Source organism: Oculina patagonica, chromosome 5 (assembly GCF_052425735.1).
Source record: "Oculina patagonica isolate OP01 chromosome 5, crgOcupat, whole genome shotgun sequence".
Classification (NCBI taxonomy): Eukaryota; Metazoa; Cnidaria; class Anthozoa; order Scleractinia; family Oculinidae; genus Oculina; species Oculina patagonica.
Window position 1 is genome coordinate 4,907,411 of NC_135762.1, and position 18,198 is coordinate 4,925,608.

The window sequence follows — 18,198 nt, forward strand, 5'->3', positions numbered from 1 at the left end:
AACAAACTTTACCAAGAATTTAGCCACTAGGAAAAAATCGATTCTTGACCTAACTTGTAAAGATTTCGATTCGTACGAAAAATGTTGTGAATTCGGGTATCGAGTTCTGTAGATGTCGACTAGATCAAACGTTTCCATGGTAGTTAGAAGTAAATTTCTAAATGGTGTAGGTTTCCAAAGAACTCCGCCCTTTTTATCTTTTTTTGTTAGCGTACAATTCCAGTCACCTCCAATGATAATATTTGTCATTTCGGACTTGTCTATGATGCAATTGTTTAATTCCTGTAGGAACTCTAATTGTTCTGATTGGTTGTTAGATGCATAGATATTGCATAGCGAGATTTTCACGCCGTTTAAATGCACAGTAATCAGAATAATTCTTCCTGTTTTGTTACTGAAATTATTTTGTTCATTTAGTTGAATAGCTGGATCAAATAAGATGCAAACACCTTTGCTGTGGTGCGTCCCATGAGAAAAAATAATCTTACCTTCCCATTCACTTTGCCACAATAGTTCATCATTTGCGTCTGAATACGTTTCTTGAAGAAAATAAAAATTTGCCTTTTGGTCTTTCAAGTATGCAAATATGCTTCTTCTTTTTGTCTGATCTCTTAAACCTCTAACATTTAATGAAATAATTTTAAATTTGGTTTTAGATTGCATTGCCAAAAAAAAAAAAGAATGCTTAATACTAATATCTAAAGTACAAAAATATAGCAGTTAAGCCGCATAAAATCAAATGAACTAAACTATAATTAATAAAGAAAAAAAATCAATAACGCAGAGCAACTGCACACACACACACACACTCACGTACACACAAAAAAAAATAAAGAAAAAACCTTTAAGAGGTTGTTTGTCCTTCGCCCTTGTCCAAATGAAACCCTCCCTCATTAATACATGTATAGTCACCGAACGAAATAAGAGATTATTGCATGTCAAGTCCTACCGTATACAATCATGAGGTCTAGAGGTTATTTAAGTCATGTTCGGAATAAATTCGAATAGGTCTTCCTTCTGGAGATGTTTTGACGAACATTTTTCCATCGATGGTCCATATACCAAGAAGTGAAAGCTCTTGTTTCCTTGCGTGCGCCTTCCCCAATAACTCCCTACGGAAAGCTGTTAAATTTTCATTTATGAAAATTTTGTTGGCTTGAACTCTATCAGCCGCGGTTGCATCCGGAAATAAATCTGAAAAGTTCACATGCTTAAGTTGAACTCTTTGCTTGTAGAGTTTAGTTTTGACCTTGTGACTGACAAAGCGCGCAATGATTGGGTTCGATTTCTTTCTTCTTACTCTATGGCAAATGTCTATGTCCTCCGGTTTCATGTCAACATTTAGCGCTCTGGCGATTTTCAGAACTGCCCCTTCGTTATCGCGTATACTCACCGGCACGCCGACAATTTCCAGTGAGTTCTTTCGGGAGTATTGCTCCAGATCATCAATGCCATCCTGCAGCCCGTCAATTTCCTCTCTCTGTTGAGAAATTTTTCGCTTTGCAGCGTCAAGTTCGACTCTAAGTTCTTTGTTGGTATTTTGCACTTTGATTAGAGTTGTCTTTGTTGTCAGCAATTCAGTTTCCAACCTATTAAACGATGACTTGAGTTCCCCAACTTCATTTGAGAGTTTGTTGTTTTCCTTGAGAATACTGTTAGTTGTTTTTTGAATACTTATTAACAGCGCCTGGATATCGGCGAGGTTTGGTTCTGTGGTTTCGGCGGCACCAGTTGTCGCCTCCATTACTTCTTCTTCGGACTGATTGTTGTCGGCCAACGACATATTCAGTCGTTTGGACGCTGTCGGTTCTTCTTCAGTTGATCCTCTAGCGCCTCTTTTGTTTTTCTTACTGTTTATGCTTGACATTGGTGTTTGACATTGGTCTTAGGTTCAACAGAGGGAGCGGTTTCTTCTCGCTCACAAAACGTGGCCGGTCGCATTTTAATGATTTTCTTACATTGTAATCTCGATGGTTCTCTGTCACGTCAGGCGCCTCCATATTTACAAGAAAACTCTGACTTACTTCGTGATCGTTTCGATACTTCTCCAACTCCATTCCTGCTAGTATTAAAGCTGAAATCAGTACATTCGTCTTCCAACCGAAGTTTGTTGTCCTGGTTGGCCAAATAAGTTCTTTGGTTTCGCATCATCGATTCGTAAACTGTGCCGATAGTTGTCATGTTTTCAACAGTTGTTTCGTTCATTAAGAAGTGTTCGTTTCGTTCATATAGCCTGGACGAGTCAAAGGCTTATGAAATTCAGTCTTCCAGTTGGTCATAATTGCAAACGTTTCTTCCCGCGGCAGCCGGCCGCGGTTCAAAACCCCAACCCTGCCCCGCACAGGAGTTTTGACACTTCCGCTGAACTTCAACCAAGCGCTGATTGGTTAATTTGAAACGGCCGGCCTGTTTGGAATTTCCCTGGTCGCTATGTCGAGCAACGATCATAGTCAGAAAGCCGTTTGCATGATTTCAGCATGGATTTTCTCGGAAAATGTTGGAGGGTTGAAGCTAAAATTCGGCGAAGAGATAGAGCAACAACTCACCGATCGACAGCCGTCGTCAGATAGGTGAGTTTTTCATTAGTTTGGCGTTAATTCCGGTTTGAAGTGGAGGAGGTCGCTTCTGTCGGCCGCCGACTTGCAAGCCTTGTCTCCTCTTCCTTCTCTTACCGGCCTTCGGCCGGCTAAATCAGTTAAAAAAGCGCTTAAAACGGCCCGCGCAGGCGAAAAAATACGACACATGAGTCGATAAACATTTCATTAAACTTTATTGAGATATTTAGAGCGAAATGTAGTTTAGATATTTTATTTCTAAAGCTTTATTTCAGTAGCCCTTATCGATTTCAAAATTTCTTTTGTTCGTCTCATGTCAACAACAATAATTAACTACGAACACATAGGGTGGTCTGCCTGTGAAAATATTTATCGGGTTTCGACAGCAACGTTTGCAAAGTCAGCAAAAAGTAGCAAGTTTTCGTCTTGACCAGCGGTTGTTCTCGTCACGAAATGTCCAGTCTTCTTTCAGGGGGTGGGGTAGAGCAATTTCGTTCCCAAAGCCTGCGTTACCTTTCCGGTCCAGTCCTGTGTTTTATATCACAGCGACAATCGAGCGACAAACTTAGCCTGCAAAGCAGGCGTATTAGTGAGCATATTCGAACGCATTTTAAGGGCCCATTACAGTATCTCGTTGCCAAGCTACACGGTTGCCGGCGCAGGTGCAATTTTATTTCCGGTTTTCTCGCATTCGTGATTCAGCTTAGCGGCAACATTTTACGCGAGTTTAGTTCCCTTTCGGTTAGAATCATATTCCAATCACGGAAATTTGTTCTGCAGTAAAAGCAAACTGGGTAAATTGAAATAAAAAAAAGTTTGTCATACTAAATGATTGCAAAACATATACGAAGCCTGAAGCAAGTATCCGAAACCACCGAAATATTTTTTAAAAAAAAGTGCCGATGCATTAGAAAACATGCGAATGTGCGGATTAGTGGAAAACACGGGGTCCCGGGGGGTGTGAAAAACACGGGGTTCCGGGGTCTGTCGAACACGCGGGGTGTTGGAAACGTGGGGTGTGTTAAACACGGGGTGTGGAAAAAACGGGGTGTGGAAAGCGCGGGGTGTGGAAAACGCGGGAGCCTACGTATTTTTATTCCAAAGTTGAATTTGTTTTTTGTTTTGAAAACGGTTACTAGTGGCTTGTGAAATGTTTAAAGGTTCTTTGTAAAAATCGTTATGCTCTCAGACTGTTTGATATAAAAAGGTAGCTCGTTCCAATGTTTAGTGGCGTAGAAAGAAAAGGATCTTTTACCGCATGTTAAAAAAATTATCGTGTCCAAAAAAAGATGTCATTATTAATATATGTACATGTTTTCACGTCAGGAACTTGTAAGAGTAATTGGTCAGATGATCGAAGGGAACGAGCTTTCACAAAAAAAAAATCATTTTAAAAGTTATCACGATTACACGAGTTTATAGCCTAAAGGGAACTTTGATTTATTTTATTGAATCTCATGAAAAACCAACAATGCAAACATGCGAAAGGGACTCATGTTCATTATTAGCCTCTCCCCAGTCCTCTTCTTTTTCACTCCATCTTCGCCCCTCCAAGATGATAAATCAATGACAACGAGTTCTAAAATATACTATTTATGCAATTCAACTCATAACAAAAGACAATTCAGATAGCTTTGGGAGCTTTAGATACAGCTTGCATTTGTTTCCATTTTTTTTTTTAATGCAACACATAAAGACATACAACAAGAACTTACACTACTTACAATATTAATCAACTAATTTTACAGTCATCTCACTAAGAACTTACACTATTTACTACTATACACACAATGCTATATGCTACGTTACATTTTACAAAGAGTAATTAAGAATTACTGGATACATCGTCAATACAATAATAATAATGATAATTACATTTGATTCATGACCTTTCATCTGTTACAATTTTTGAGTATTTCGAATAAAGGATACTAGATACACTGTAGGTAAAAGGATACTAGATTTATTGGCCTGGTAAAAATCTAATCGACAAATACCTCGATCAGGAACGACCGTACTTACATTTAATTTCAACACGCATTCACGAGAAATATGCAACTACAAAGCTAGTTTAGTCTGTGACCTCTTCAGTTGGTTGCCATGTAAGAGTTGAATCTGGAATGACGTCATGTAACCACATATGAAAAATATACCAATATATCAAGTTTCAAAATGTTTTTATTTATTTTTAATTTTAAATAATATTGTTTTAAAGTTATTTTTTAGTTTTTATTACTAACAACTAAAGATTTTAAATAAATACCTTAAGATTAAGAGGAGCGCTCAAACTACATAAGGTTTTGATGAACATCTAACCCTGCACATTTACCTTTGTAAAATTTTCAAATGTAAATGTGAATGGCATGGTTCATCAAAATGTTATGTAATTTTATGCTCATCTTTCTCTTCAAGTATTTATCAAAAATTATATTATTTTCTATTATAGTTATCAATGTTTCTGTTGTTTTTTTTAACATAGTTGTCATTTGGAAGCTGATAATGAGGTTCACATCTTTTATGGCAACCAACTGAAGAGGTCATAGAGGAAACTGGTTTTGTAGTCACATATGTTACATAAATGTGTGTTGAAAGTAAATGCAACTGAGATCTTTCCTTATCAAGATGCTGTTTAGTTACACATTCTTTTCATATCAGTTCTCCTTACTTATTCCCATACATTTCTTTTAATGTTCATTATGAGAAAATGGTGGTCCATCAAGACAGTATCCCCTAGCTGATGAATGTCTTTGTTCTCGCTACTTGACTGATGGACAATAGACTAACGATGTAAGGAGAAACCAGTTGTTGATCACTTGATCTCAGTCATGTTTGTCAGTAGAGACAGAATCTTGTGTGGAGTCTATGTCTATAAAGGCTTAAATTTGGCCTTCTTTTGAGGATTGTGTTAGATTGAGATCTTTGAAATAGAGCCTGCAAAGAAACAAGAAAAAACAACTTAAGATTTGCAAGCAAAAGATAGCTAGAACTGACGCTTAGATTTGTGTGGCTACTTGAATGGGGTCACAAGGAAAAAACATTTATTGAGAACAAAGGACAGCAACCTTTTTTCATAAATGAACCAATAACATTGAAATACAATTACCTAATACTGGCAAATCACTGAGTACCTTGCCGAGCTCTCACCTCCTTCTCTTGAAAACATGCACATTTGTAATTCCTTAAAGGAAAGTTAAATGTTACTTTTAGTGCATAACTACTATAAAGCTTGGTGTAACATTCAAACCCAAACCAAAACATGTTATTTAATTTTGATATTACATGAAAGAAACCCATTCAGCACGAAAACTTACATTGCAACAGTCGATGACCAACAAATCCACTTATGTTCTCCTCCACTCTCTGAAAGGTTCAGTTCTCTTCTAACATCAGACACACCTACACCAAACACATAAATGGGAACACAATGTATGTTACTCAAGTATTTCAACCAAGTGCTCAATATTACTGACAAAGCTACAACCTTTTGGTCACTGTATATTAAATGGAGGAAATAATGACACAGAAATAACATTGAAGTTCCACAGCTAGCAACAAAGCCCAATATTTATTCTAGGCAGTACAATTTGAAGGCACACTTAAAGTCAGGGCTTGAGACTAACTTTTTCGCTAGCTAGCCAATTGGCTTGTGGCAGCTTTGGCTTCACTAGCCAAAACTTACTTATTAATAACAAGCTACAGTAACTAAGGTTTGATGCCATCTTCACTGGCTCTGTTATCATTATCTTTAGGGTTAATTTAGTTTACTTTTTGGTAATTTCAGCTTGTCCACAGTCTTTGATAATTTATATGTGACAACAGTGTACTTGTGAGTTGGAGTCGATTTCAAGGTATGATTTCCTTCCAATCAAATTCCTGAAATTTTAACTAGCCATTTTGGCTAATGAAAGGCCAGAACCTTCTAGACAAAACTGCATTTCTACTTAGCCTGTGGCTAGTTTGCTAACCTTAGTCTTGAGTCCTGTAAAGTGCACAGTTTAAAGGCACTGATTACACAGAGATTCCCTAATTTCAGGCCCTGATCCAACAAGTGACATGGCCCAAAAAGTAGCAACAGCACATTGAATGAAATTGCAACAAAAGCCAACCTTTTTAACAGAGACGTCATGCGACAAAAAGTACAATTCATAAAACTGCAACATAGGACATTTTTAAATTTAGATAAGCATAATTTACAGAACTCTCCCCTGGCAGAATTTACTCAAAACTAACTCTGACTAACTACCTTTAGAATATGTAATTTAGAAAGGCAAAATGATAGAACTAACATAATTAAAGCATACAGATTGTAATAAATACCATTTTTCTTAGGTCCTCTATCTTCACACCGCAGCATTATCTCTGCTACTTAGCAAGAAACCTATTGACACATCAGCAAGCCATTTGATCCTTGTCTGTGTTGACTGGTAGTGAAACTCGGCTTAAAGGCAAGGTAAATGGACCCAATTTATCATCAATTTTTCTACTGAAAACAAATGCTTGGCTTATTGTTGCTTAGCAGAATGTATGTGCATGTTAAGGATATATGTGTAGAGTTTTTTGTCTCTTTACTTCTCCTACTTCAATATTGTAAAAATTCCCATAACAAGCTCCCTGCATGGTTCTTTCTCTTTGAAAACAAGTTTCATAAATTTAGAAGTAACACAGATTGCAATAAATACCATTTTTTCTACATTTGTAGGTCCTCTATCTTCGCACCATGGCATCATCTCTGCTATTTAGCAAGGAACCTATTGACACAGCAGCAAGTCACTGGTCCTTGTCTGTGTACACTGGAATCCAACTAAGAGAGAACAGTCACATGATCAGTAAAAATGTAGTATTACTGTATATACCGGGTAATAGAAACTCAGACAATATAGGCAAGCTCTGATAATAACATTATAATAATGTTGTACAGTCAACTCTCTCTAAGACGGACACCTTTGGGACTGGCCGCAGCTGTCCGTCTTAGAGAGGTGTCCCCTCTGTAGAGAGTGGAGGTTACATGACACCAGTAATTCGGAGATAATAAAGCTAAACCTTTGCACAATGCAACAAGCCTTTGCTAACTGCAACAAGTATCCTTAGGTATACACGTATCCTTAGGGCACCGACTAACTTTGCGAAGTTTGGAAGTATTTTCACTAAAAAAAAATCATATAAAAACACTTCTCAAGTGTCCTTTTTATGATTTGAAAGTGTCCGTTGTTCGTCTTAGAGAGGTGTCCGCATCTTATAGGGAATTTATAGTTACAGTAGAATGACTGAACAACGGCAGGGACCATCACCAGGTTTCCGTCTAAATGGAGGTGTCCGTCTTATAGAGGTGTCCGTTAAGAGAGAGTTGACTGTATACCACTTGTAATTAAATAAAATTGTTAAGTCAAAAACATTCAAAGGCCATAACTTAAGCTATTAGTACTACATTTCATTTTATTATGACTCACCCAGAAGAGCACTTGTCTGGTGTAATTGTCTTTTCTCTCCACATTCATCACACTTGGAAAACTTGCCCTGCATAAGTCAACATCCAGCATCCCAGTCTGGAAGATCAAAGAAAACACAATTAAGATTGACCACTTGTAAATGGATGGATCCATGTTGTTTTGCTATAAAAACACAATCTTGAAGATATTTAACCTCAATTTGATAATTTATATACAGCGACAATTTAATGCTCCATGTTGTTTTGCTGTAATGTTCAACACATTCTCTGTAAGGCACAAATTAACCTCTGACACGTAAAGGGAAAATGTACGATTTTGTTTCCCTTTTTGTGGTTACACTTGTAAGAGACAGGCTCCAGGCCATAGACTCCCCTGGATCCAGTTAAAGCTGGGTTTTGTTCAGATCTGTCATCACACACACACATCACTGATGTGATCACTTCCCTACTACACTGTCCATGGTCCTTCTAATTGAAAACAAGTCCCATAAATTTGAAATTAACACAAACTTAAATAAATACCATTTTTCTTAGGTCCTCTATCTTCACACCATGGCATCATCTCTGCTATTTAGCAAGGAACCTATTGACACAACAGCACATCATTTGATCCTTGTCTTTGTACACTGGAATCCAACTAAGAAGAAATGTTATTATAAATGATCAGTAAAATGTAGCATTATAAAACTTAATTCTTCTCAAAAACAAGTCTTGTCAAATTGAAAGTAAATAAACGCAGATTTTAGTAAATACCATTTTTCTCAGGTCCTCTATCTTCACACCACAGCATCTCTGCTATTGAGCAAGGAACCTTTCGATACAGCTCCAAGCTATTTGATCCTTTGTCCATGTACGGTACATGAGCAGGAGGGCATTTTGCGGGCGCATGCGTGCAACCGCTGTACAAAGACCGCGTGATCTTGGGAATAAAAATGGCACGGAAGATTCAAACTTTGTTTTTTGTACTGTTTATCGTCACATAATTTAATATAGACGTCAATTTCGCTAAGAAAAAGTGTTTTGTGTGTGGCAAGGCTCTTATAAAGCAGATTTTCTGGCCTGCTTCAGGATCGTTGTTGCAAATAATGGGAAAATATGTGGGACAGATAGGAAAGCCTTCACCGACAAAAATCAAACAGGTCGTAAAAAGAGGAAAACATTTATGCGTGTGCTGGAGTGTGATATATTAGGATCAAAACTTCACATCAAATCAATTGCTGTAATACAGGTAGAGTGCGAGCAATATTATAGCTTGTCGGGAGATTTTTTGCCTAAAGGGACGGCCACCAAAGAAAAGGGTTTTCCCTGAGGGGAAAGACATGTTTGGGTGTTCTGCACATGATAATGCAGCTCACTGATGACTCTAAAGCAAAGCCAACTTGCCCTCGACTGGCAAACAGAGTTTCCTGGAACAAGAACTGCAGTTCTTTAAAACACATTTAGGCGACACAGAAGTAGAACAGTCGTTATAACAAAATGAACATCAATCTTAAAGAAATATACGTTGAATGAAAATTTGAAAATAACATTGTTTATAGTTAAAAATTATTTCTTAAGACATTTTATGCAGCAGTTATTAGAACGTTTCTGAAAAATATATATATCGCTTGTTCGTTTCATGCTATTTTTTGACTGGTGATCAAGGCTAGATTTTGATAAAGGAGCCAAAAATGTACTAATTAACATAGTAAAATGTAAACAAATAGTCTACCAGCAAAGAATTACCATAACACTTTAAAATTAAGACCGATCTCAGTAATTCTTTTCTTGTTCAACGGAATAATTGTGGTACATCGAAATGTGAAGTTATTTTGACCAATGCTTAAGTTTAAGCAAATAATCACAAACGAAAGTTTCTCTGTTAGAATAAACCAGCGAGAACGTACGTTAAAGAAAGCTAAAAAATACCACAATAGACCATTTTTTAACGCTACCTTCGCAGCATTAGACGATAGTTCAAGTACTTCAGGCTCCATATATCATCGGTAGACGCTGGAGATCAAGGTTAGATTTTGAGATTTTTGCATCGTGAGAACGATGAAATTGCAGTTTTATGAAAAATCTGAACAAAATCATGACCACTCGGTCAAACCCGGGATACTTGATTATAACATCGTATAGTTAAAACTGCTGTTTTATATTTTAGTACTAAGTTGCCATAGCGCTTTGTCCGTTTAGATCTCCCAGCTATTAAAAACATGGGCAAGGTATTTAGGTTCTCGACATTCGGTCGCCATTTTGTCCACGCGCAATGTTTAATACACATAGCCAAAGTCGATCAGATAAACGGCACGCCGACACCAAAGTATGCTTGTTGTTGTCAGAAGATAAAGCAAGGACTCTTAGTATCGTATACAGCAAATAAAACTTAAAACACCTTTTATTTTGAGCTGAAAATTAGGCCATAAATTGTGAAAAATATGTAAACAATCGATAGCAGAACTTCTCTGTCGTGCGCACTAGCCCATATCGACGCATGCGCACGCAAAATGCCCTCCTGCTCGGTACATGTACACTGGAACCCAACTACAAAAAAAGGTTATTATAAATGATCAGTAAAAAATTAGCATTATAAAAATAAAAAGCCACTGATAACAACATTTTTATGTATACCACTTGTAATAAATTGCTAAGTCGAAAACATCCAAAGGCCATCACTAACTATAAATATACTTAAGTTATAATTTTATTTTATTATGACTCACCCAGAAGAACGCTGTTGTAATAATTCCTTTCCCTCTTGCCCTGCATAGTCAACATCCAGTATCCCAATCTGGAAGATTAAAGAAAACACAAAGCAGATTAACCCTTTATAGCATTAGCATTTGCTGTAAGAACACATAAAATATCTGAAAATATCCTCCAACACAGTATTCTCAAAGACACAATTTAACTTCAATTACCAGCCCAGCCGGATTATATTTCCGAAGGGAAAACTAACATTTTTTTTCTAAAAAAACTAACAAGAAAGGATAGCTAATTTAAACTGGTGTTATTTTCAAAACAGAGTTAGTCTCCTCTACTAATGCACCTATCAATGTTAAGCCCGAGGGGGGGGGGTCGGGCAAGGGGTGGGGATTTTGACATTTTCTATAAAAAAATGTCAAATTCCCCACCCCCGGGACAAAATAATTGGTCGAAATCCCCATGAAAGGTGGTCAGATGTCCTTCAAACCTTCTATATATGACCAAAATCCCTACCCTGGGGCCATCACGTACGATCAAAATCCCTACCTTGGGGACCTACCTCACGATCAAATTCCCGTGGTTAGCCCGACCCCCCCCCCCTCGGGCTTAACATTGATAGGTGCATAACTCTGTTCTCTCTCCTCCGCAGAGGCCTCTTTCGTGGGGGAAGGCGAAAAAACACGGGGGGAGGAAGGCGAAAACAGATTCTCTCCAGGCTCCACGCGCTTACTTTTCACCTCTCCCCGTTCCTCTCCCTATTTCCCAGCCCGAAACACGAAAGAGACCTCTGCGGAGGAGAGAGAACTCTGTTCAAAATAAGCGTGTAAAAAAGTTAGCTTACCGTCCGCCATCTTTGAATATGAACGTGAAACTGCTGGACATCTACCATTTGTACTGTTGTCTCAAGAGACTCACTTCCGCCCCAGGCTCTTCTCTACTTTTGAGGTTGCAAGCTGTAAGCTATCATATTCCAACATAGCCCTTCGTAGCCATACTTTACACATACCAGTGTATATCCAGGAATAGCGCTACAGGTGGATATAAATTGTCATCTAGGTGATCCATGCGCAAACCTGAAAAATTAAAAGAATAAAATGAAGACTAATCTGCACAGCAAAGAGAAGAGATCGATTAGTTGAATACGTGACAAATATGTTCGATTTTTAATATCGTTTTCTCTCAATCTCTTTTTCGCTATTATAATTATCAGTTTTTACAAAATAAAGGAGGTCGACCGTACGGTTAAGATGATAAACCGTAATTTCCAATATTTCGTCAGACATGGCCTGACTTCTTCAGGGATGAACTGTGCAGTTCATTCTCTGAAGAAGTCAGAACACAGCCTGAAAAGTCCTGAATTCTTCGGGGAGTGAACTCTACAGTTCATTTCCCGAAGAAGTCAGGCCTTGTAAGGCCAAGTCAGGCGGTGCCGTGACTTCTTCAGGGAATGAACTTCACACTTCATTCCCTGAAGAAGTCACGGCACGAGTCTGACCCGCGTGACTTCTTCAGGGAATGATTTGTTCATTCCATGAAGAAGTCACGCCATGCCTGATGAAATATTCAAATATAAAGTTTATCATCCAATTTATACCCCTTTTGCTGAGTAAGTTTTTTTTTCTTTCCTTTAGGACCGTGAGATGTTCTGTATACGATATACAGACAATGCCGAAGATGTCCGAAGCTTTTCGAAGTCGTAGTAACCGGAGTTTTTGAAGATGTTTCCGACGTTTTTCGAGTTCTGAGTTCAACGAATGTTTGATCATTTATCCGGTTCGTGTCCAGTCCCACAATGTGTCTGGACTCGGTTTGGAGGATTCGATCATTTATAGATTTTTCTCTCTCGAAATTTAATCGAATTAGTGATGCTCGGTTTAGGAGTTTCTTGTTCGAATATTGTGAGACAGGCTTTGGATGTTGGCTTGTGCGAATGTGATAGACGTTTTTAATCAGCAGAAGTGGAAATGTGAGACTTAAAATGACTGAACGATTTCCTGAAAAGTAAAAAAATCTTATTCATCTACCGTAATGAATGTGATATTTGTACACCATGCCTTCCCCTCTTTGTAACGTCGAGTATGATTTATTTAGTTATTACAATTCAACAACAGCGGCAGCAAACTATATTATGAATAAAAATACAATACTAAAAATGTGAGAACAAAATAAAAATAAAATATTAAGGATACCAGTTTCCTGAACCGGAGCTGGAAAAAAAATATAACAAAATAATAAGAAGAAAGAAACAGAGAAGAAAACAAAAGCATGTACACACCCGCGGTTTTAATACCAAATTGACACACTGATTTGGAAGGCACGATCGAATCATAACCACTATACCATAAATAGACCTACATAGAGCTGTAGAGCATTATTTATACACGAGTTACATAGCCATACATTGTTAATGCCCCTACATAACCTAACAGAGTGATACATGTTTATGACGTTTTTAAATATATTCTAAGATGTTCGGTATACGATGTTCAGACGATGCCGAAGAGTCATAGTTACTGGAATTTCGAGGATGTTTCCGACCTTTTTTTCGAATGTATTCTGAGATGTTCGGTATACGATGTACGGGCGCTGCCGGAGATGTTCGAAGCTTTCCGAAGATTGCTTTGGCAACGATTGTTTGATCATTTTTCCGGTTTTTGCCCAGTCTCTCAATGTGTCTTAGTCTCCCTCGCAGCCGTTCTTAGTGTCGTCACGCAAAATTCCTCCCCACTAACGGCTGCTCACATTCGAACAACATTCCTTTCCCTTTGTTTCTTATGTGACCAATCACAGCACGGGAGATCGTAATCAACATGTTTTTTCCCGCGAATTCGGTTGTTGCAGAGAAGAACATTTCGATGTGTTTTGAAAACGCAAGCAATGTTTTTCAACGGAATCAAAAACCGTTGCAATTCCATTTATAAATAATTTTTCAAAACATTGTCAACACGTTTTGAAACATTCGATAAAATTAACAATCACGGCATTCGATATTCAACGAAATCACCGAGCATAATTATAGCGGAATCATTCACGGGACTGTTGAGCCAGCTTTTAAAATTCTCTACAGCGTATTTTGAATCCACTTACATCATTTATTTCGGTTTGAATTTGGAGCAGAAACTGAACAAATACACGGAGTACTCCTGTAATTTTGCGACGTTATGTCTGCGTTTCAAAGGACATTCGATCCCATGTATTTCGCACGCACGCAACAAGTTCTGATGATAAATAAATTTTATTTGTTTTATTCCGCGGCGTCAACTCTCTATAACTGGTGCCGATTAAACCCTTCTGCGGGAAATTTATCAAAAAGGGCTTCGCTTCGCTGACCGTTGCAATAAAACAGCATGAAAATAAAAGGCGCAAACTTTTATCTTTTAGCTTATTTTATAGCAACCGTTCAACAATGCGGCGCTACATTGTCTGCCGTGTCTGCTTTCGAAAAATTATTTTTCTGAAAAGATCTGTAAACCCAGTTTCAACCGGTTTACAAACGCAGAAGACTAAAAAACCGAAGACCATACGTCTCATAAAAAGTTTTAAATTCCTCTGCTGTGTAAAAAAAGTTAAATTTGACTAAATTTAATTTGTGTTGGGATAAACTTAATTTACTTTTCGCCAGTTCATGTCGGGACGGTTCATGTCATCCAACAATTGCAAGTTTTGCACGGCGAAGTATGCGTTCGGGAGCGACAAATATAATTATTGTTTTCGTATTCTTGTCTCTTCTTTCTCAAAGATTGCGGTTCTGGACGTCTTTATTAAAACAGAGCGAAATATTTTCCAGTATTCAGTTTAACGTTTTGCGGAACATTCGGATCAAACATTCGAACTGAAGCAAACAACGTGTAAATTAAGATACATATTTTGTTCATTTCTAAAAGTTTTCACAACGGACGAAATAACATTGCGAATTCACAGCAAAAAACAATGTTTAGAAATGTAGTCGAGAAAAAAGAAGGATATTTTTGTCAACCTACCTATGAGTTTCGGAAAGTCTCTCCTGTATCAAGTTGTATTGATCGGATATTGTAAACATTTCGAGGCTTTCCCACGGCATGAAGCTGTCGCAGTTTCTCCATTGTCTTTCACGACTCTTAACAAGCGTTTTGTTCTTGGAATTTTTTGATCCTTAAAGATTCCCTTCAATTCAGTTTTAAGCTCTTGAAGATGATCACCTTTCATAGCACGCTTTGCAAGCTGACAACTCGCTGGTCGCTGAATTGCAGATCACATTCACATCCAGTCATGAACAAATCAGAATAATCGCCGGAAAATCGAAACGATTCTCAACGCATTTGTATTTAAGCTCGAAATTCGAAATGTATTGCTATTAAACAACATCAAAAGCTTCTTCAAGGCCAAGGGTCGCTATTTTAAAAGCTGAGAACTCCAAAATAAAACACGCAATGCGATTGGTTAAATTACTTTGGCGGGTATGGTTCCTGAGATATATGAACCGAATGGTGATTGGCTGAAATGGTGGAAAGGAATGTTGTTCGAATGTGAGCAGCCGTTAGTGGGGGAGGAATTTTGCGTGACGACACTAAGAACGGCTGCGAGGGAGACTAAATGTGTCTAGACCCGGTTTGGAAGATTCCATCATTTAAAGAATTTTTCTCGAAATTAAGTCGAATAAACAAACATGCTGATGGTTTAGGAGTTAATAGTTCGGATTTGTGAGACAGGCGTTGGATGTTGTCTTATGCGAGTGAACGATTTTTTCAGATAAGATTATTAATCATAGCAAGTGAACTAAGCCAAAATGGGCTGTATCCTGAAAAGAAAAAGTCTTATTTATTTACCCTAATTAATGAATGTAATAATTGTACACCATGCCTTATAGTCCCTTTGCAACGTCGATGTGATAAGCGGCAGTAACCATATAATGAATAAAAATACAACATTAAAGTGAGATAACAAAATGGTAAAATAAAATAAAGGATACCAGTTTCCTCAACCGGATCTGGAAAAAAAAGATAAAAAAAGAACAAGAAAGAAACAAAGAAGAACACAAAAGCATGTACCTGCGGTTTTGATACCAAATTCAGGCGCGTAGCTGAGGTTTTAGGAAGGGTGTTCGTATTGACAGGAATATTTTTTAGGGGGTTATTAAATATGAGCGCCGAAGGCGCGAGCCTCTAGGGGGGTCTGGGGGCATGTCCCCCAGAATATTTTGAAATCTAGAGGCCCGGAAATGCTATTTTCAGCATTGTGCACGTCAATATTTCAAACTCGATGGAGTGTAAAATAACAGGTATTTTTAGTCATAACAACAATATTTCCGGCGTTTTGTTACCCTGATTCATTCATACATACATACCGGCATAGTACACTAAACGTTTTACAAAAGCTTGACTTGTGTTACAAAGGCATCTCAGGGTAAAAGCTTAAGCCCCTCAGACCCCGGCTCCACCGTCAATTTACTAAACGCAGCGTCAAAGCGTCAATATGCACTAAATACTAGTTATGCAACGCTTTCGAGTGGTATACAGTGGAATATCCCACGAGTCACTTGTATTTTCTCGGTATACACACGAGCCTTTAGGCGAGTGTGTATACCAAGAAAATACAAGTGACAAGTGGGATATTCCATAGTATACCACGAGAAAGTGTTGTGTAACTATTTTATACCATGCCATAGAAAATACGCTCACTAAATTTCATCGAGAATAAGATCGCAGCGCACGATGGGAAGGTTGGGTTGAATACCGTCGAATATACAACGGCTTTCCTGTATTCTGATTGGCTGTATTTTCTATGGCATGGTATAAATACACGTATCAACTGGGTCCTCCGAAATTGTATTCCCCGCCTTTCGTCTGTTGATACTCCATTTATCAAATCCCGAACGTCTGTTAAGGAAATATTTTTCAACGATGGGATTATTTTGACTACATATAATACTAGGTCACTAGGATATATTGAGGCCACTTACTTACTAATTCACTACAGGACTATTCGTAAAGCAAACTTGACAATTGCATCATCCTCGGGTGGAGGCCATGAGAGCCAGTGAGGAGAGCCCATTCTCCTAACAATTTAATACTTTCCCGATACTTTTTGCGTTTTCTTGTAGGGTAATTTAAAAGCTGCAACACTAAATGTTTGTTTTCCATTTCCCCACTATTTGCTAAAAGCTGAAAGTCAACAGTTTGTGTTTTCAGTCCTCCATTATTGACCTCCAAAGGGGGTTCGTTCGAACCCCTCGAACCCCCCTTCCTACGCGCCTGAAATTGACACACTGATTTGGAAGGCACGAATCATAACCACTATACCATAAATAGACCTACATAATCAAACATACAAAATGGTAAAATAAAATAAAGGATACCAGTTTCCTCAACCGGATCTGGAAAAAAAAGATAAAAAAAGAACAAGAAAGAAACAAAGAAGAACACAAAAGCATGTACCCGCGGTTTTGATACCAAATTGACACACTGATTTGGAAGGCACGAATCATAACCACTATACCATAAATAGACTTACATAATCAAACATACATAAACTTACAGTCTAACATGAACATTATTTATACACTAGTTACATAGCCATACATTGTCATAAATAGCCCTACATAACCTTACAGAGTAATACATGACCATACATACGGTAATTCATATTGCCCTATATCCCTACATACTATTACAAAGCCATATTTTGTCATCCATGGGCCTACATAACCTTACAGAGTAATACACGACCATACATACGGTAATACATATTGCCCTATATCCCTACATACTATTACATAGCCATACTTTGTCATCCATGGGCCTACATAACCTTACAGAGTAATACATGACCATGCATACGGTAATACATATTGCCCTATATCCCTACATACTATTACATAGCCATACTTTGTCATCCATGGGCCTACATAATATATATTAATATTACAGAGTAATACATGACCATACGTACGGTAACACATATTGCCCTATATCCCTACATACTTTTACATAGACATTCTTTGTCATTCATGGGCCTACATAATCTAGCTTACAGTGATACATGACCAGTTCTGGACTCATATTTTCCCCTTTTATCATCCCTACATGGCCATACTTTGTCAGTCATACACAGCCCCACGCAGCCATTCATAGTCATACTTTACTCCCACAACGATCTGGCGGGCAGCACACGGTCCTCGTCCTGTCTAATGTAATAAATAACTAACAAGTTAGTAACTCAACAATTATTCCACAAAAGCGCGCGTTGGATATGAGATGGCCGGCTATTATCATCTCATATCCAACAGGAGCAAGTGGAATAATTGTTTTACTAAAGCGAATCCTACCTATGCTGCTTTGTTTTCAGTGATCAGTGTATTTTTGTTTAGAAACATCCTCAGGCACATAAATGAGTGAATCAAATGGGAATCACTCATGCGCTGTTCCCATCATGGCACTGTAGCTCAGATGGTAGAGCAGTGGACCTGTAACTTGAAGCTTGTGAGTTTGAATCCCACCGTAGCCACTGATTTTCTTTCAGTGGTCAGTACAG

General features: G+C 38.0%; 1 protein-coding gene and 1 long non-coding RNA gene across 2 annotated transcripts; both read right to left on the reverse strand.

Moving 5' to 3' along the window:
- Nucleotides 1–814: 814 nt before the first annotated feature.
- LOC144653117 (uncharacterized) lies at nucleotides 815–1,822 on the reverse strand. Its single transcript, XM_078513029.1, has one exon. The coding sequence runs from the start codon at nucleotides 1,781–1,783 to the stop codon at nucleotides 968–970; it is 816 nt and encodes a 271-aa protein (XP_078369155.1). The 5' UTR covers nucleotides 1,784–1,822; the 3' UTR covers nucleotides 815–967.
- A 6,196-nt stretch (nucleotides 1,823–8,018) lies between these two features.
- LOC144653932 (uncharacterized) lies at nucleotides 8,019–8,849 on the reverse strand. The gene is made up of 3 exons (XR_013570843.1): nucleotides 8,755–8,849; nucleotides 8,524–8,638; nucleotides 8,019–8,098 (listed from the first exon to the last, which is right to left on the reverse strand). It is a non-coding gene; the product is annotated as an uncharacterized LOC144653932 (long non-coding RNA).
- Nucleotides 8,850–18,198: the final 9,349 nt, after the last annotated feature.